Source organism: Cheilinus undulatus, linkage group 6 (genome assembly GCF_018320785.1).
Source record: "Cheilinus undulatus linkage group 6, ASM1832078v1, whole genome shotgun sequence".
Classification (NCBI taxonomy): Eukaryota; Metazoa; Chordata; class Actinopteri; order Labriformes; family Labridae; genus Cheilinus; species Cheilinus undulatus.
This window is the reverse complement of record NC_054870.1, coordinates 54,020,821-54,041,498: the sequence shown is the minus strand read 5'-3', so window position 1 is coordinate 54,041,498 and position 20,678 is coordinate 54,020,821. Positions and strand designations below refer to the sequence as shown.

The 20,678-nt window shown below is 39.8% G+C and overlaps 1 protein-coding gene across 1 annotated transcript; it reads left to right on the top strand.

The window, feature by feature from the left end:
- The first annotated feature begins 3,216 nt into the window (after nucleotides 1-3,216).
- tsnax (translin-associated factor X) lies at nucleotides 3,217-18,969 on the top strand. Its single transcript, XM_041788891.1, has 6 exons — nucleotides 3,217-3,554; nucleotides 7,201-7,290; nucleotides 7,372-7,486; nucleotides 7,888-8,018; nucleotides 17,166-17,275; nucleotides 18,430-18,969. Exons 1-6 carry the CDS (start codon nucleotides 3,539-3,541, stop codon nucleotides 18,805-18,807), a joined length of 840 nt encoding a protein of 279 aa, XP_041644825.1. The 5' UTR covers nucleotides 3,217-3,538; the 3' UTR covers nucleotides 18,808-18,969.
- The last annotated feature ends 1,709 nt before the right edge of the window (nucleotides 18,970-20,678 follow it).

The window sequence follows — 20,678 nt, the reverse complement described above, 5'->3', positions numbered from 1 at the left end:
AATTTACAACAAAACTGTTAAAAAAAAAAATACAAAAAAGTACACAAAAAATTCCATGAAAATTTCCAAGAAATAATCCAAAATTATTCATGGAAACCCCTGAAACTGCTTCTATAATTCCCGTGTATTTCAAGTGAATTACTAACAAAGAGGGCAGTGGAGACAATCCTCTGAGAAACTCCAGCAGTAGGAAGTATTTCTGTGGCTGGAGGCGCAGCCAGAATGTGACGTCCACATATGTGCACGCTGGGTCTTAGGAGGTGAAAATCTAGAGGTGATAGTTCTCACAAAACAATGATGTCATTTTAATGCTGACAAGACCGACTCCTTAAATCCACGTCTTCACTTCTCCAGAGAAAATGTGGAAGTCTGAGCAAAGTTCCAGACTGGTTGGGAGATTATTCCATGCTCTGATGGATTTAACCCTTCGCTTCCTGACCCACCGACACCTCCACTCCTCCATGAGCGGCTCAAAAATCACCCCATTAGAATGAGTGACATTTAGGAAATGTCTTTCATTTTGGTTAAAGATGATTATTTTTATTACATGTTAGTAACAAAAGAATGATTTCATGTTTGACGTGTTCATTTATCACTTTTATCAACATTTTATCCTGAAACAGCTTTGAGAAAGGTAAAAAAGGTAAACATTTAAAACTGACCCCAACAGGAGAACGATCAGTAAAAATAAGAAGATCTGGTCTGATTCTACATGATTGGATCATTTTCATAAACCAGAGGAAATGATGGGATGTTCAGAGGGATTTCAGGCTGTTGAACCACCAGTGATGCATGTTATTGATCACTGATTATTGATCACTGATCAGAACAAGGTCCATAAATGTCATTAACTAGAGGCTGCCTCTCTAGAACAGAGAGGTCAAACTCTAGACCTGGTCCAGGTCTACCTGGCCCAGTAAGGTCTGCAGATTTCCTCTGGTATAAAAACCTAAACCTAGCCTGGATTATTTCAAACATCCTTGTCATACGATGTAGAAAAAGTCAAAATAATTAGATAAAAAGTCAGGAATGTGGAAAAAAATAATTTTATGTCCAAGGCATAAATTCATGATTTTGGCTTTTTATTTCATATATTGACCTTTAAATTTCACAACTTTAAATATTAAGTCATATTTTGACCTTTTCAATTCATGATTTTGAATTTTATCTCAAATTTGGACTTTTTAACTCATAATTTAAAGTTTTTATGTCATAATCTGAACTTATAGAGTCTCAGTTTTAAATACTATGTCATAGTTTGACCTTTAAATCCTTACTTTCACTTTTAATCATATTTCACCCATTAACTTTTAAATGTTATCTTACATTTTTAAACTCATGATTTCAAATCTAATCTAATATTCTGACCATTATAAACCTTGATTCAGAATTTTATTTTACCTTTGAAAATCCTGGTTTTATGGAGTTAGATGTGAGGATGGACAGTAAATGTAAACCTGACAGTCAGGGTTGATAAAAATCAAAGGTTCCTAGGGTTAACCTTTGAACTTCCATAGAAAATGCTTGGGGTCATCTTTGACCCCAGCTATGGAAAAGTGTGGAACAAAAAAGGCAATTACTTAAAAACGTTTAACATCCTGGGATCCTGAAGCTAGAGATTCAAAATATCTTTAGTGTAATTTTTACATGAGGGCTGGGCAACTCATCACAAATCAGATTAAATCACAATATGGCATGATGCAATTTTCAAATCACAGACAGTGTAATATTTCTTTAACCAGAAAAGTGTCAAAATATCAGTTTGATACAATCGTTTTTCTTTTTTTATGCTTTATACCAGTGTTACTCAACCCTGCTCAACCAAAGAGCCAAAATGTCGAAAATACCTTTGCAAGAGCCACAAAAAGCCACAATCTAAGAGGTGAAAAGTGGCAAAAACAGCCTAAGTTGCAATGACAATAAGTTAAAGGTGGCAAAAATGGTCAGAAAGCAGCAAAAAAGGGTGAGAAGTGACAAAATATAAGTTAGAGTTGGCATAAAATGGTCCAAAAGTGGCAAAACTGTGGCAAAAAAATGAGTGAAAAGTGACTAAAATGGGCAAAATGCAGCCAGTAGTGGCAAAATGGACACCCAGAAAGCGGTGTTTAATGGCATAAGGGAGATGAAATGGGTGAAAAGTGGGGAAAGAATGGTAAAAAAGGCAAAAATGGGATAAGAGTGGTAAAAAGGAGTGGCTAAAATGGGCAAGAACTAGGAAAAAATGATATTTAATGACAAAAGGTAGCTTAAATGGGTGAAAGTGGGGAGAAAAAAGGGCAAAAAAGGATAAAAGTGGCAAAAAAGAGGCAAAATGTGCAAAAAAAGCCTTCAAACCTTCAGGTATCCTTTTAATTTTTTAAATGAAAATCTTACTTTTCATGCTCATGCATTTATTTTTCTTCATCAAAATGTGAATAATATGAGAAATGATCATCCCCTTCAATAAAGCAACTGATATCAGATTTGCTATTTGAGCCAAAATGGAGGTGAGATATTCTTTTCTAAAGCTATCCCTAGTTTAACTGATCTAATACTGTTCTTGTTATAATATAGAGTGATTTATTGCTGATGTTTGTTGAACAACAGAAAAAATGAGGAACATAAATAATCGCATTTCAAATTCCAATGTTGCAGGAAAACATTGCAATTAGACTATTTTTGCATATCGTTCAGCCCTGGTTTAGATCATTTACACATAATAGCTTATTCTATAAAAAGACCACAGGATTGACAGTTTCATGAAAATTTCACAAAGACAGAAGGATGTCTTCAGAGAATTTTTTTTGTTTCATTTGAACATTTAAACCAAAAATCTAAACTGATGCAAAGCAGAAAAAAAACTCAATTTTAATGGCTGTAAGCTTAAAATAATTGATATGCCCTTTATTACAGTCAAAAGCTATCTGACATTATATCATGAGATTTGCTACAGTCAGTCTACCCTGGTAGGATTATTTTTAAAGACAACTAAACGATCCAGTAGATGTGGTTTTGTGCTTACCGGTATTTGGGCCGATATTTGTCCAGTAGTTCCTTGTTTTAACATAAATGGCTTATTAGAAATATATGGCTGTAGCTAAAGAGCCAAACATGGGATTATCAGACCTGAAGATCTGTTTAAAACCCCCAAATATGTCTGCAAATGTTGAAACCCTTCGTTTTATCATTATACTACATCTCCCATGATGCACTTCTCCTCATTCCCGGTTGCGCGTGTAAGTTGCGCGAAAGCCCTCTTTGAATGAGGAGCACCGCGAGAACGCCTGTCATTTAAACCAAGTAAACTCGACTTTTTCCGCATTTTAGGTTATTTAGACTTTATCCGGTTATTTTATAATAAACGGAGATGATAATTTTTGCTCCTAAAGTGAGCTGTTTTCTTATTTTACGTCGATAATCCCTGGTAAATGTAAAATACTCTACATCGCTATATTTGGTCAACAGCACAGACTTCAGAGGCTGAAACAACAAAATAAAAACAAAAACGTGTTTTAGCTAGTTTAATTTATTACAAGATAAAATCCACAACACTGAAGGCATGAGTAAGCGAGAAGGTAAGTACCATTTTATCTGAAATTTAGAACAACAGCGTTCAAATTCAAGCTGAGGTAGTCAACATAGCAAAGACATGCAGCAACAACGAGCTACCTGATGTTAAAATACTGAAGATAAAATACATTTAAAGCTGTGCGGATGAAAAGAGACTGCTCCATACACTGCTTTGTTTTTTGAGCTTTTGGTGAAAGTAATTTTAAAAACAGCAGCAGTTGCATTCACCCAACTTCCTTTCAAATATATCCCACCATTTTTAAAAATAAAAAGATAAGCTTTTTTTGTGGAAATGTACCTTTAAACAGTGTGCCTGTACATCTTGTTTTTATTTTATGTTTCATGAAACAGATTTAGATGATAATTAAAAGTGGGGTTGTAAAGAGACAGCACAGGGATTCATGTCTGGGTCTAGATCACAGTTTAAACAAGGTTTTATTCCCAGTTTTCCAAAGATGTGAGAGATCTCACCTCTGAAGTAACATGTTCCTCTCATCTGCTTCTGTTCTGACTCAATTCAAAATGCATATTATGGGAAAAAAGAAAGACAAATACTGCTGCATCACTTAATCCAGTGGTTCTCAACCTTGGGGTCGGGACCCCGTTGGGGGCAGCGAGACACTGAGAGGGGGTCTCACGATGCCCGAAAAAACAAAGACTATTTTTTAGATTACACTGTTGCCACTGTACACCAGTTTTACCAGATTTTAACCCTTTTTCATGACCTTTTAGCACCAATTTTGACAATTTTAGCACATTTTTGCCACTTCAAACCCTTTTTTTAAAATCAATTTTAACCTTTTTTTCTGCCTGTTTTTGTCACTTTTAAACCAATTCTTGCCTTTTTCTGCATTTTGTTGCCTCATATTTGCCATATTAACCCTTTACCTCCTGAGTCTAAACATGTCTATTTGGACATATTTTGTTATTCTGGCTGTAAAATAGTCAGGAAATGCCCTAAGTCTGAGAGCTTTGCTCCCTTTTCCCAGGAGTACTTGAACTTGACTTTTCAACATCTGGTTAATGATTATTGCTCATTATATGGAATTGTCAACAGTTTAAAAGGAGAAAAACAGAAAAACAGATTTGTTTTTCATGGCTTTTATGAGCAGAAATGTTGTTATTGCTCATGAAGTTTAGATTTGACATTTGAAATGTGAACCTATACATGTTTAGAACAATCAGCAGTCATTTTTGGAGTCTAGGACTCTGGGTGTGCAAAACACAGTGCAAAAGATAACTATATACATAGGAGACAATTAGTGCAAATAAAGGTGGAAAAATGCATTCTCAGCATTCTCAGTAACATATTGTTATTGCACATGACAGACACGCACACATGCCACTATCTAACACTATTTTAAGAAAACTCTCTTCCTTCACTCTCCTTTCTCACTCGTCTTCTGCCAAAGCTGCCGTTTTCGCGGTGCTGTTCCACATTACTGTAATATATATACCACACATCATATATTGGTGGAAAGCTCAGATTCTCAGCTCTCTGTCAGCGTTGGATTTTTAGATTGAGCAAACTTTGGAGGAGTTACAGTGTTGAGAATCTGTGTAGCGGTCTCACGATACTTCTGGTGTTTTGCTATGAATGCCCACGTCATATGGTTGTGAGTACCATAATGAACCATATATGTGCGCATGCCCACAATTCTCAGCTTTCCAACGCCGTTGGAATTTTTCTGATCGGACAAACTTTGACAGAGTTACAGTAATAATACTCCGGACATATAAAACACAGGGCCGGCACTGCCCCAGTCGGTAAAGGGTTAACCACTTTTTGCCCCCCTATTTGCCCATTTTAACCAGTTAACCCATTTTTTCTAGTTTATATCAACTTTTTTTTTTATCCCAGTCCACCTAATTTGTCCCAGTTTATTGCATTTTAAATCCATTTTAGCCACCTTTTAATCCCCTTTTACCACTATTTGAGCCCGCTTTTGCCAATTTAGTCAATTTTTTGGTTATGTTTTGCCCCTTATATCTAATGTTTGCCACTTTTAACCCATTTATGTTCTTTAAAAATCCAATTTTAACATCTTTTCCACATTTTTGGCCATTATTAAGTAATTTAAGCAAATTTTCACCCATTTTAAATGTTTTTGGTAAAAGTTATTGTCATTTTAAGATGGTTGTTTACTACACTAATGAATAGGTCAAATATAAAACATGGTTTTAACAGCTTAACTTTACAGTGGACCATGATTTTGCTGGCTCCCAGTTTGGCTGGATCCCACAAACCTCCCCATCATGGGCGGCCTTGTCTCCACATGACTGTCTAGAATGTTCCTGGCTGTGTTCAGCCGACCTTCCCCCGGTCTCTGGCACCTTTACTTTGGGGGTCGCAGGCTGAAAGGGTTGAGAACCCCTGACTTCATCTACAAATACCAACCTCAATTCCATAAAAGTTGGGACACTGCCAAAAATGTGAACAAAGACAGAATACTGTGATTTCCAAATGTTTAGTTGACCTGTATTCAGCTGTACACAGCAGAAAGTAATGTTCAAACTGATTAACCTTGTTAATTATTTTTGAATTACCACATTCTGAATTTGATGCTTGCACATGCCAAAATTTGCAGCTGTTTCTGTGTATTTGTAATTGGAGACAGGTCTGGACTACATGCAGGCACTACCCTCTGCTTTTTGCTGTTGTAACTCTTGCAGAGTGTGGCTTAGCTCTGTCTCACTGAAATAAGCAGACGCCCCTGAAAGAGGTTATCTAGACTGCATTTAGGTGGAATAACTCCCACCAGAGAGGATCGATATTGCAATGTCACTTTTTCAACCCTACACTAACATGTCTATCATCAGCCCTATGCTGTAAAGGGGACATATTTACACTTTAAGACTAGTGTATATCGGTCTCAGAGGTCCCCAGAACATGCCTGTGAAGTTTGTTGCTGTAAAAACACTCCAGTTTTGATGTCTGCATGTCTAAAAACTCCTCTGTTTCAGCCCTGCTAAGAACCAGCTGTTTCTCTGTCTGTGGCTTTAAATGTTACTGAGCTGTCTAACTCCGCCCCTGACCACACCCCTCTCAGGAAATGGATGTGGCTCTCTGAGAAGGGTAGCAGCTGCTATAAACCACGCCCCCTACAAAACACGCCTACCCCAATGAGCTACCCCCTAAACCTAACCAGTGGAAACTAAAATGCCAAAGCTCAGCTAATAGCACAAGTGGGCGTGTTTTGTAGGGAGCGTGTTTTGTGGGGGGCGTGGCTTGTACCGTACCCACAGAAGTGGGCGTGTTTTGTAGGGAGCGTCTTTTGTAGGGGGCGTGGCTTATACCGTACCCACAGAAGTGGGCGTGTTTTGTATGGGGCGTGGTTTGTACGTTGGCCGCGGCTGCAGTTGGGTATTACTGGGCTCTTCTGGCCAGCTGAGCGGAGGATCAGGAGAGGAGGGTGGGACTTTCTTCCAAGCAGGGAGGGCCAACCAAACCCTGGGGGCGGGGCGAATGTTTGTTTACTGGATTACCCCACAGCAGTAAAGGAAAGGCTTCATGTTCTAATGAGGGCCGATTTTTATTTTCTGTTAAGAATTGATGCAGACCAATTAAAACGGCCCGTGGCCTTAGATTGGAGCTCCCTAATCTAAAACCTAAAAGCTGTGGCATCATAAGAGTGTTTTTTCTCATGTCAGGTGAAGGAAGTTCCCGGAAAAACACCGATGCAGCACAGGACCGTGATGTGAGCGCCAACCCGTCCTCGCCCATCTTCGCTGCTTTCAAAAGTAACGGCCACCTCAGTGTTTGGGCTCATTTTTCACCTTTAAAGTTGATTTAATCAGAGTCTCACTGTTTGTCTTCTAAAGTTTTCCAGCAGGAGTTGGACACCAGACACGACAAATATGAGCGCCTTGTTAAGATCAGCCGAGACGTCACCATCGAGAGCAAGAGGACCATTTTTCTTCTACACAGAGTGACAAGGTGAGTTTTTCTGTGTATTTACTTCATTCATTCATTTACAACATATGTTGTCTCAGTAGCTTTATTTTTAGGAATCTTTTCTTCCTCTATTTATGGGTAAAGAGTAAGCATCGTATTTTGATATTTTTTGTACAGGGCCTCACAGTTTATTAAGAAAATTAAGCAAAGATACTAAGAAAAAGTTAGGTTTGTGTCAGTTAACCAACTCCAACAGGATCTCCTTTTGTTACCATATTATCAGCACATTATTTTGGAGCGTCCAGTTTCAGTAAAGGCTGTTTCTGTCAGGACCTACTGACTCTGTTATAACACATTTTATGTTTAGTTTTAAAGATGATTCTAAAATGATTACTGACTAGCTTTTCCACTGGAATTCTGCATGTTTTCTCTGGATTTTAAAGTGTCCCAGATGTAGAGGAGATTCTGAACGAGGCGGACGTAAAACTGGACGGAGTTCGGCAGAAGATCGGTCTGATTGCTGAAGAGCTGAGAGGAGAGGACATCCATCAGTTCCACAGAGCTTTTACACCAGGTGAGTCTCCAGGTGTTTTCACAGAGCGTTTCAGCCAAAGGGCTGCCGTCACATCTACAGACATTCCTTTTGATTCTTCAGCGCTGTGGTATCTAATAATGTTTGAATTCAGTGTGCCTGTTACTACCTCCAAACATACCTCCGAAACATTCATAGTGAAGCCAGAACATAAGACATCATGTTTTTAAATGGCACTGTGAGGCTTATCCTGGATGGCAGCACAGTTCTCTGACAACCATGCTCACAAATACAGCGCTGTTCAAAAGTATTTGCCCCTTCCTGATTCCTTCTTTTTGGCACATTTGTCACATTATGTTTCAGATCATCAAATAAATTTTAATAAAGGACAAAGATAACTAGAGTAATTAAAACATGCATATTTTAAATGATGATTTCATTTATTAATGGAAAACAGCCATCCAAACCTAGCTGGCCCTATCTGAAAGAGTCATTCCCTCCTCTTGTTCTATCACAGTTTGACTGTGATTAACCACATTTGTTGGACAGATGAGAAGCAAAGTCACTGACATCTATCAGTCTGGAAAGGTAAAGACATTTTTAAGGCTTTGGGACTCCAGACAACCACCCTGAGAGCCATTATCCACAAATGGAAAAACTGTGAACAGTGGTGAACCTTCCCAGCAGTGGCCGGCCTACCAACATGACTCCAAGAGAACGTGGACGACTCATCCAGGAGGTCCCAGAAGCACCCAGAACAACATCTGAAGACCTGCAGGCCTCACTGACTCAGGTAAGTTTAGAGTTCATGACCCAACAATCAGAAAGAGACTGGGGAACAACGGCATCATGGGAGAGTTCCAAGGCCAAAACCACTGCTGGCAAAAAAAAGAACACAAAGGCTCGTCTCACAGTTGACTAAAAACATCCTGATGATCCCCAAGACTTCTGGGAAATATTCTGAGGACTGAGCAGACAGAAGTAGGGCTGTAGTCAACCAAAGAAAAACTTGGTCGACCAAAATCACACCCAGGCACCAATTAATCGATTAATTGTTCAAGTAAAAAAAAATTCATTAATTAAAAAAAATTACCTCGTTGGGGACTAATTCAATCCATCCAGGCTCCTCACTGCACCTGCTTGGTACTCTAAATGATCCCTAAACGAACGTAACAAGCCTTTTGCAGCATTAATACATCTGCTCGGCTCATCACATCTTAATATATAATATAATTAACTGAGAGACGATCAGTGTGCACCTGCCTCTGATCTCCGTGATCCCAGCGCAGTAACTCTTCTGTCTCATACAGCCTACAAAATAACCTCAGATCATCGCTTTTCATCCATTTATAACAGTAACTATTAACAGGATCACTTGATCCAGCCCATGCTGTGTCATTTATGAGCATAAAGCAGACAGCATGCAGCGTTTATTTACGGAGGTGAGAGGAAAAAAGTTCGCTCGTCGGGACTTAAGACCAGCAGACATCGCCTTTTGTCACCTCTCCTTTCTGTGTGTCTGTAAGAGAAGCTAACGCTAACGTGAACACTTTAAAGGGGATTATATAAAGAGATGATACTATGCAGCCTATTTTCCGACAGGTGAATTAAACTGACCGTGGGAGTTGATGCAGTGAGGGAGGGCAGAGCAGAGACACTCAGCAGCGCCACTTCAATACAAACAGCCTGCATCTTTGTGATGAGTTGATGTTTTGTTTCTGAGCGTTAATGCCGTAAAATATCAGAAAATATCCCACTCTGGTAGCTTTGTGTGCTTCTCTACCTGTAATTCCTAGAGCTGCATTGCTCCTGTCCGCAGCAGCACGTCTCTCTCTGTCAGCTGCTCACGCGCTTTTGCCCACAGACAAACATCTTGAGGGGGGACAGGGCGATTCGCCAACCAGGGTGATCTTGATCAAACTAAAGCTTTTCAACCAATTAATCGACCAATCGAATTCAAGCTGTCAGCCCTTGACAGAAGAGGAACTTTCTGGAAGGTGTGCATCCCATCTGGAGTCAAACTAACACAGAAGAACATCAGACCAACAGTCAGACATGGTGGTGGTAGTGTGATGGTCTGGACCAGGACCTGGACCACTAGAACCATGAATTCTGCTCTCTAGCAGAAAATCCTGAAGGAGAATGTCCGACCATCAGTTCATGACCTCAAGCTCAAGACCACTTGGGTTATGGAGCAGGACCATGATCCCAAACACACCAGCAAGTCCACCTCTGAATGGACTAAAGACTACATGAAGGTTCTGGAGTGGTCTAGTCAAAGTCTGGACTTAGATCTGACTGAGATGCTGTGGCATTGCCCTAAACGGGCGGTTCATGCTGGAAAACCCTCCAATGAGGCTGAATTAGAACTATTCTGCAGAAAAGAATGGGACAGCATTCCTCCACAGAGATGCGAAAGACTCACTGACAGTTATTACAAACACCAAAGGTGGAACAACCAGTTACCAGGGTTAGGGGGTCCACATAGGGCCAGGTAGGCTTGGATGGCTTTCCTCCCTTAATAAATGAAATCATCATTAAAGAACTGACTTTTGTATTAACTCTGTTTATCTTTAACTAATATTGAAATGTGTTTGATAATCTGAAATATTTAAGTGTGAAAAATATCCAAGACCCACTGGAGATTTTGACAGCCTCAGTATAAAGATATTTCCTGTAAAAACTATTTTCATACTGTATATTCTGATTATATTTACATGTTGTGAATCTATTTGTGTTTAAATAAGCTATTTTAGTTTGTGTTTATGTCCCTAATGTTGTTGCTGGTGCTTCAGATGTTTGGTAAAGTCCCTGTTGGTGTGAGAGCGTGACCTTGATGCAGGCCATCATCTGATAGACACACCCTCTGATAAACATGTTTTCCCTCCAGCATCTCTATCAGTGTTTGTTAGCGTAGCCAAAATGTCTGCAGCGTTTGGAGGAAAACATTAGTGGGAGCGAGGCTGAGCCGTTATCTGGCAGCTGGGGAAGTCATTTTTAGATTGTGGTCACTCAGGAATCACTGCTGCATCCTCCGCGACGTGACCAGTGGCAGTTCCCAACAATTAGACGCTTCATTTTTGTCCATTTTTATCGTCTTTATTAGATTGAGACCGGGCCTGAGACTGCTCAGGCTCTGCAGATAAACTCGGCTGGACGTGAAGTCTCCAGGCATGTGTAATGGCTCTGCTCTTTTTTATAAAAGCATTAAAGATACTGGGGACTGAATCTGAACGTAATTGCGGCTGATAACAGAGCGGTGCGGCTCTTTGAAAAGCTCTCAGAGCGAGCTGCTACCAGACAGAACAAACACAATGTGCTAGTGAGGCTTTTCTCAGGGTTCACCTGCAACTCAGTGAACCGCTGCATGGTCAAACATTAAGCCAGTTATCTGCAAATAATCCACAACTATTCATGCATGTTTGTTTAATTTCAGGTTATGTAGATGCTCTAAACCAGGGCTAGGCAATAAACTAAGTTTTAAACATCAGAAAGTATTCAGACCCACTTCACTTATTTCAGTTTTGTTATTTTGCAGCCTGATTCTGCAGCAATTTAAAGTCATTTTTATTCTTTTTAATCTACACTGAGGACCCCATCATGACCAAATGAAAACAGAATTTCAGGAATTTTTCAACGTGTGGCTCTTTTGTGATTATCTGTGGCTCTTTTATGTCTTAATTTTGAATATTATTTCCCCAGAAAACCGTAAAAAGACAACTTTTCTGCCCTTTTTTTTTTTTTACAGTTTTTGCCACTTTTCACCCATTTCAGCTACCTTTTGCCATTAAATAGCACTTTTTCCTACTTTTTTGCCCATTTTGACTTTTTTTTTCAACTTTTACCCATTTTTTGCCTCTTATATACCATTTTTGCCCCTTTTCAGCACTTTTCACCCATTTCAGCTACCTTATGCTACTAAATTCCACCTATTTTTTGCCCATTTTGCCACTCTTGACTGCTTTTTGCCCATTTTAGTCACTTTTCACTCATTTTTTGCCACATTTGGACCGTTGTATATCAGCTAAAACTCATTTTTTTAGTCACTTCCCACCCGTTTTTGCTACTCTCTGACCATTTGTCCATTTTTTCGCCCCTTTTCTCCCATTTTTTGCCGCTTTTTGACCATTTTTGCCAACTTTAACTTATTTTTATTGCTACCTCAAGCTGTTTCTGCCTCTTTTCACCAGTTAGATTGCAGCTCTTGCAAAGGTATTTTTCAACAATTTGGCTCTTTGGTTGAGCAGGATTGAGTAACACTGATTTAAGTATTCAGACTCTGCAAAAGTTATGTAAATGAAGCTCAGGTTCTTCCATTTCTCTGATCTCTGCTGAGATGGTTTTACTCCTACAGCTGTGAGGCCTTCTATAGAGAGGGGCGTGGCTTTAGAATCATGTCCAATCAGGTTCATTTAGCACAGGTGGACTCCAGTCAAGGAGTAGAAACATCTCAGCAAAGACCAGAGACATGGAGGAACCTGAGCTACATTTGCAGAGTTGTTGGAAAGGCTCTGAATCCTGGTGTAAATGTGCTATTTTTGGGTTTTTATTTTTCATAACTTGTACATTTATAAAATTTTGCATCACACTTTTTATTGATGTGGTACTGAGTGTAGATTATTTAGAATAAAAATGTTTTTTTTGCTGCAGTATCAAGCTGCAACATAAGAAAATTGCAACAAGTGAAGGGGGTCTGAATACTTTCTGAATCTGCTGTATGTGCTGCATCACCATTCAGCTAAAACAATAATACATTTGATCCGTTCCACATCACCCAGTCCCTCTCTCGCCCCACATCTCTTCCAGCTGCTGTCCCCGTATCGTCCCTTTTTCCAGCAGGTTTTCCTTGAGTCATTGTTCGGATGTACAGTATTTTTCTGGCTCTCGCTGACCAAAGGTGGCTTCTGCTGCAGAGTAAACACGAGCCACTCCTGGCAGTAAACTCAGGAACTGAACTCCGCCTGTATAACCTTTTCATGTCATATCCTGTCCACCTCAAACGCTGCCGCTGTATTCTCTGTGAAACTGTGTCACAGCTGCTGGTGTTTTTACTTGATTTATCGCTGGGCATTACATGTGTGACAGCCGCTGCTCACTACAAACAGAATATGATTTATTCTCCTGCAGGTTTCCACATATTTCGAACATTCTTTGGTGTTAATCAGTGAGCACCAGAGGAGAACTGATTCCAGTTTTATCAGCTCATTCTGTGACTCACTGATAGAGATTTTAAAATTTCAAAACTAGGGCTGGGCAATTAATCACAAATTAGATTAAATCGCAATATGGCCAGCTGCAATTTCAAAGTCGCAGAAGGTGCAATATTTCTTTTAACCTGAAATTTGTGTCAAAACCCCTGTTTAGAACTTATCTCTGCAGCAGAGATGTTATGCACTCATATCATGCAGCCATTCTAGTGCCATATTTTTACAATAGTGTACACAAAATCCTATTTTCTTCATTTTTGTATGTTTTTCTTATTAATCTTTTACCTACTGAGTCTAAAAATGTCAATTTGGACATATTTTGTTATTCTGGCTGTAAAATAGTCAGGAAATGCCCTAAGTCTGAGAGCTTTGCTCCCTTTTCCCAGGAGTACTTGAACTTGACTTTTCAACATCTGGTTAATGATTATTGCACATTATATGGAATTGTCAGCAGTTTAAAAGAAGAAAAACACAAAAACAGATTTGTTTTTCATGGCTTTTATCAGTAGAAATGTTGTTATTGCTCATGAAGTTTAGATTTGACATTAGAAATGTGAACCTATACATGTTTAGAACAATCAGCAGTCATTTTTGGAGTCTAGGACTCTGGGTGTGCAAAACACAGTGCAAAAGATAACTATATACATAGGCCACAATTAGTGCAAATAAAGGTGGAAAAATGCATTCTCAGCATTCTCAGTAACATATTGTTATTGCACATGACAGACACGCACAAATGCCACTATCTAACACTATTTTTAGAAAACTAAACACCACTCTCACTCGCTCTCCTTTTACTCTCTTCCCTCACTCTCCTTTCTCACTCGTCTTCTGCCAAAGCTGCCGTTTTCACAGTGCTGTTCCACATTACCATAATATATATACCACACATCATATATTGGTGGAAAGCTCAGATTCTCAGCTCTCTGTCAGCGTTGGAAATTTTTAGATTGAGCAAACTTTCGAGGAGTTACAGTGTTGAGAATCCGTGTGGTGGTCTCGCAATACTTCTGGTGTTTTGCTATGAATGCCCACGTCATATGGTTGTGAATACCGTAATGAACCATATATGTGCGCATGCCCACAATTCTCAGCTTTCCAACGCCATTGGAATTTTTCTGATCGGACAAACTTTGACAGAGTTACGGTAATAATACTCCGGACATATATAACACAGCGCCGGTGCCGGCTCAGTAGGTAAAGGGTTAAGAAATAATCGCTAACTCAATCGCAATATTGGGTAAAAGAATGGCAGTTTGATTATGTTCCCAAATCGTTCAGCCCTATTTAAAAACATTACTAACAGCAAGAAGACTTTTTTTATTTTGTTGCCTTTTATTTCAATATTTGTTTGTTTAGAATATAAAGATGGATAACCACCATAACAAGACAAGCCAACATGCCTCATAGACTGCTTCACACATCAGTGGGATGATGTATTTAACATCATCTGGGTAACAACCCAAAAACCAGTCCCTCTGTACTGTTCTGGTCTCACTACCCCCTTCTTCATGAGACATCAGGACCAACATTTGCAAACATGTTCAACCTTTTGAATCTATTTAATGAAAACTTTACAGATTCCCTGAGAGGACGGACGTTTTATTTTATGTCATGGGAAAGCAGCGTCACTCTCGAGCTGAAAACTTAAGAAAACGTAAAACTTTTGTGTTATCGTAGGAAAAAAAAGTAAAGAGATGTATGTCCACTTAAAGCTGGCCACACACTTCATGATTTTAACCCTGACTTTAGGCCAGATTTCTCCCTCTGATTAGATGCTGATTGGTCTGGTCATTCTTTGATCAGGAACAAGGGTATCAGCTTTAAGCTTTACAGGATGGATCAACAGTACCTGATGACAGACTGGAATCTGGACAATCCATCAGCTTTGCAAAGTTAATGACAGGACATAGACTGTTCTAACTTTAAACATCAAACATTTCTCTGGTTTTAAAAACTGTTGAAAATGTTAAAGAAAATGTAAGAACTCATTTTAATCAAAAAACATTTCTTTTTGTTCATTTAAACATTTATGTGCAAAAATTCTGCATATTGTACCTTTAAAGCTCCATAAAATCATGAAACCAAAGCTGAGATTGAAGGCAGATATGCATCACACAGAAATGAATAAATGTAAACCAAGCATCAATTTAAATCCCAGTGAATCTGCTCTCTCTGCTGGTTGAGTCTGATGTAAATCCTGGTGCAGTTAGAAACTGAAAGTCAGTGAGGTCAGTGCAGAGCTGGAGCGTGCTCTGTGCAGCTCTCTGCAGCTCTCTGTCGTCCCCTCTGCAGAGATAGGAGCCTCTTTGAAGTCCGAGTGCTGCTCAGAAAGTAAACTTCAGACACAAAGTCTTCCGTCCTGTGATTATTTGATTGTTGTTTGCTCAGGGCCACAAAACAAACCAGGGGTCATCTGAGCCCAACACAGAAAAAATGGCTGCTCAGAAGACAGAGAGAGGAAACAGGTTTTATTTGAATCATTATCTGTAGCTGTGATCTATACGGAGCAGATACCAGGGACTGTTTATACACGCTGTTACTATTCTTAAGGCTGGAGCTCATTTCATCAGAGCTGTTTACTAAAGCCAAGAAGAGTGCACACAAGCTCAGTAGTTAGTGCTCTCAGCTCTTTTTCTTACACATAGTTATTTTAAAGGTTATTTTTATGAATGTGCAAGGATGAGTCTACTTTTTAAATCCCATGTTTGGCTTCAAAAATAGTGTGATCTTTGCTTTTACTGAGGGTTAGCGTAAATCTCCAGAGTAGGGATGCACGATATTATTGGTCTGGTATCGGTATTAGCAGATATCAAAATTCCTGCTGATATTTAAATCTGATATTTTGCCTGTGTATTTCAGCATTTATCGACGGTAAATTTTGTCCATATGTAGTAATAAATTAGTGGAGATTTGGTCTGAACTAACAGACCTATGTCAGGTGTGGTCTTTTTATTTATCCTTATTCTTTAAATTTGAAAGTGTTTTTAAGGGCTAAAGTTTGTTTCCTTGGTCATCCTTAAACCTTAAAGTGTCCAAAAGGACTGACAATTTTTCTCTGACAAGAATATTTAAATATAAGGATCAATATCGGTGTCAGCTAAAATGAATCTATAAATATCGGCATATCGGATATCGGCAAAAATCCAATATTGTGCATCCCTACTCCAAAGCCATAGTTCCCTGTCAGACTGAATCATGTCAGCATGATGCTGCTGAGAAGCATCCCCACGGCATGATGCTGCTGAGAAGCATCCCCACAGCATGATGATGCCACCCCTGTGCTCCACAGTGGGGATGGTGTGTTTGTGGTGATGTCAGTGTTTGGCGTCTTGTCTGATGGTCTCAAAGCTCCATTCTGGTCTCATCAGACCAAAGACCTTTTTTCCTCTTGACCATGGAGTCTCCCACAGTCCTTCTGGTGAACTCTAGTCCAGATTGAATCTGAGTTTTCTTCAACAGTGTCTTTCTCTTTGCCACTCTCCCATAAAGCTCTGACTGGTGAAGAACCCGGCCAACAGTTGTTGTCTGCAGAGTCTCTCCATCTCAGCTGCTGAAGCTTGGAGCTCCTTCAGAGTAGTCATAGGTGTCTTGGTGTCCTCTCTCACTAGTCTCCTTCTTGCACGCCCACTCAGTGTGTGAGGACGGTCTGATCTAGGCAGATTTACACATGTGACATATTCCTTCATTTCTGATGGACTTAACTGAACTCTGGGGGATGTTCAGAGACTTGGAGATGTTTCTGACTTTGACTTTTCAATAACCTTTTCTCTGAGTGTTCTTTTGTCTTCATGGTGTAATGGTAGCCAGGAATACTGACTAACCCATAACTGGACCTTCCAAATCATATTAAACATGATTGATTGATTTATAAAATCAAATAAAGGATGAAACATCCAGGAGGGTGAATGATGGTGATGCAGCTAGATCAGTGGAATATCTGGAGGTGATTTGTGTCTGTTTTTTTTTTTTAATGAACCAGGGATCCAGGAGTACGTGGAGGCCGTCTCTTTCCTTCACTACATCCGTCACCGCAGCCTCATCAGCCTGGAGGAGATCAACGCCAGACTGGTGTTCATGAGAGCAGAGAAGGTAGAGCTGGATGTAATAACGTTCATGCCTTCTGTCTGTGTGCTGAATATTGCTGCTGTTGAGTTTAGAACAATTACAGTGCAATAATTTAACCTATGAATTGTTGACGGATCAATAATTGCTATTATACTCAGGTTTAAATGGAAAAAGGAAGCATATTTGCTTACCTATTGTGCAAATGTACAAAACAACTAGATAAGTAATAATGAAATTATTTAAAAACAGAGAGTGGTGTTTTCTGAATGCAAGAGCAAGAAAAGTAAGATTTTCCTAAAAAATAAAAAAAATGATACTTGAAGGTTTGAATAACGTATAAAGCAGTGATACTCAATGCGTGGCTCTTTTATGTCTGAATTTTGAATATTATTCCCCAGAAAACCTTAAAAAAGGGAAACTTTTTTGCACTTTTTCATCCATTTTTTTCACTTTTCACCCATTCGAGCTACCTTTTGCCATTGAATACCAATTTTTCCTACTTTTTTGCCCATTTTTGCCACTTTTATCCCATTTTTGGCCCTTTTCGGCCCTTTTTCTCTGCATTTTCACCCATTTAAGCTACTTATTGTCATTAAATACCACTTTTTCCCTAGTTTTTGCCCATTTTAGCCACTTTTCACTCATTTTTTTCACGGTTTTGCCACTTTTGGACCATTTTATGCCAACAGTGACTCATTTTTTGTCACTTCTCACCCATGTTTTGCTACTTTCTGACCCTTTTTCCAACTTTTCTACCCATTTTCACTCACTTTTGTTGCTTTTTGACCGTTTTTGCCACCTTTAACTTATTTTTATTTCAACTTAGGCTGTTTTTGCCACTTTTCATCACTTAGATTGTGGCTCTTGCAAAGGTATTTTTCAACTTTTTGGCTCTTTGGTTGAGCGGGGTTGAGTTACACTGGTATAAAGCATAAAGAAAGAAAAAAGATTGTATCAAAATGATATTTTAACACTTTTCAGGTTAAAGAAATATTGCACTGTCTGGGATTTGAAAATTGCAGCATGCCGAATTGCAATTTAATCTAATGTGCGATTGATTGCCCAGCCCTAGCTCAGAATGCTGTCAATGTTTTATTTTATCTCTGTGAAGCTCTATAAATGATTTTATGTATATAAATAATCTCGTCTTTTCTTCCCTTCGCCGTATTTCCCCTCAGGGTTCATCTGAAGTCCTTCCAGCGGGCGCCCAGGTGCTGACCTTCCACGTGACGCCTTCAGACTACCTGCTGGGCGTGGCCGACCTGACCGGGGAGCTGATGCGGATGTGCATCAGCAGCGTAGGAAACGGCGACATCGACACCCCCTTCCAGCTGAGCCAGTTCCTGCGTCAGATCCACGACGGCTTCTCCTACATCGGGAACACGGGGCCCTACGAGGTCTCCAAGAAGCTCCACACGCTGCGGCAGAGCCTGGGGAAGGTGGAGGACGCCTGCTACACACTGAAGGTCCGCGGCTCTGAGATCCCCAAACACATGCTGGCTGACGTGTTCACCAGCCGGAGCACGCTCATCGACCCCGAGGAGGGCGTGGTCTGATCCCTGCAGCTCGTCTCTGTTCTCTCTGTGTTTTAATGTTGGATTTGTTCCTCACATGTTGGCTAATTTTTCTCTTTATTACAATCAGAGCTCTGTTACCGTACCTTTGATAAAGATCTGATGACTTCAGCTGTTCTGCATAAATAAAGCTTCAGTGCCAAATCTGCTGTGCTCGCTGGTCTTTAAGCTGCTTTGAAATGAGTGTGTGTTTATTTTATTTCCCTCTCTCTCTCTATCACTCACAGATAATCTCAGGTAGAACCGCAGGCTGCCTGCAGACACAAACATGTGACCTTTGTACATTGTACGTGCCTATTCTGCGTTCACTGGCAGGCTGCTGGCACCAGCCTCCTCTCTGAGCTGTTTTTAAACAATCCTCACCACACTGCAGTCACACACATGCTAACAGCATTCTGATAAATACAGCTGATACCAGAGAGGCTAAATCAGCAGTGATCAGGGATAACAGGAGCAAACTGTTAGAGGAAGCAGAGGCTGATGTTTGTTTACTCTGAAGGTAATTCAGAATTTAGCACATATTCCCGGTAATGAAGGAGTCACTAACTGCTAGTTAACCAGGGGAATGAATGAGTGACTAACTTTGAAATAGCAAAGAATTCCACATAAAAAGCCAAGCAGTCTTTTATGAGTTCTTTTTTTTTTTTTTTTTTTTGCACAGAGGAGTCTTCATCTCTCCTCTCCTCCTTAAAGTCCAGATCCGTGGAGGCTGCAGTGATGGTTCTCCTTCTAGAACTTTGTCCCATCTCCTCCAGGATCTCTGGAGCTCAGTCAGAGGGACCATCAGGTTCTCACTAAGGTCCTTCTCCCCTGATGGTGACCAGCTCTAGAAGAGTCCTGGTTGGTCCAGAATTCTGGAGGCCACTGGTCTCTCTGGAACCTTCAGAGCAGCAGAAATGCTTCTGTAGTCTTCCCCAGATCTGTGCCTGTCAACAATCCTGTCTCTGAGCTCCTCTGACCTTTGACCCTTGGTTTCTGCTCTGATATCATCATCAGCTGTGATGTCTTCCATAGAGAGGGGCGGGGCTTTAGATTCATGTCCAATCAGGTTAATTTAGCACAGGTGGGCTCCAGTAAAGGAGTAGAAACATCTCAGCAGAGACATGGAGGAACCTTAGCTACATTTACTAAGGGCTCTGAATCCTGATGATGATTTTTTTAATAAATGTCTGTAAATGCCTAAACTTCTTTTTTGACTGTCATGATGAGTTACTGAGTGTAGATCTGAGTTGGATGTACCTCCCTGATAAACCTCATTAGAAGCTCTTGGATTAAATTTTGAGCCTCTACATTTACAAAATATTTCTGCAGAACAGCAGCTCAGTCTGTGGACAGAGGAAAAAAGATGGACATGTGGTTAAAGTCTGCCACCTAGTGGGGGATAGCAGTAAACACATGTACTCAGTTATTCATGCCCATCTTCCTTTTTCCTCATAGGCATCCCCCACTAATCACCCAGTTATTTAAATTACTTACACTCTGTTTTATTCTTATGTTTTCCTTGAGGTTATTTATATTTATGTGTGATTATCTTCTTGTCTTTGCTGTTGTTGTTTTAACCTTGGTCCCTGGTCCTCATCTCTAGGTGTCTACATCATTCCTTTAAAGTCACAATAAAAACACTCCACCCTGAACCGTCTTCTCTTTGAGAGAGCAAACTAAGTTTCACAGATAAATGAATTTAAATGTTTCACGCAACCTCTTTTCTCTTGTTTGTACATGAATATGCAGAATCTTCTTATTAAATATACAGTAAGTGTGATTATTCAGAAGCCTTTTCAAACAAAGCTTGTGCAGGTAGAAAAGACGTTAAAAAGACGTTATAAAGGTGTTATAAAGGTGTTATAAAGACG

What these genes read in the sequence shown, in the direction of transcription:
- tsnax (XM_041788891.1), top strand. An exon ending in CTTCTACACAGAGTGACAAG is followed by an intron (nt 7,487 to 7,887) that starts GTGAGTTTTTCT and finishes TGGATTTTAAAG; the next exon opens with TGTCCCAGATGTAGAGGAGA. An exon ending in TGTTCATGAGAGCAGAGAAG is followed by an intron (nt 17,276 to 18,429) that starts GTAGAGCTGGAT and finishes ATTTCCCCTCAG; the next exon opens with GGTTCATCTGAAGTCCTTCC.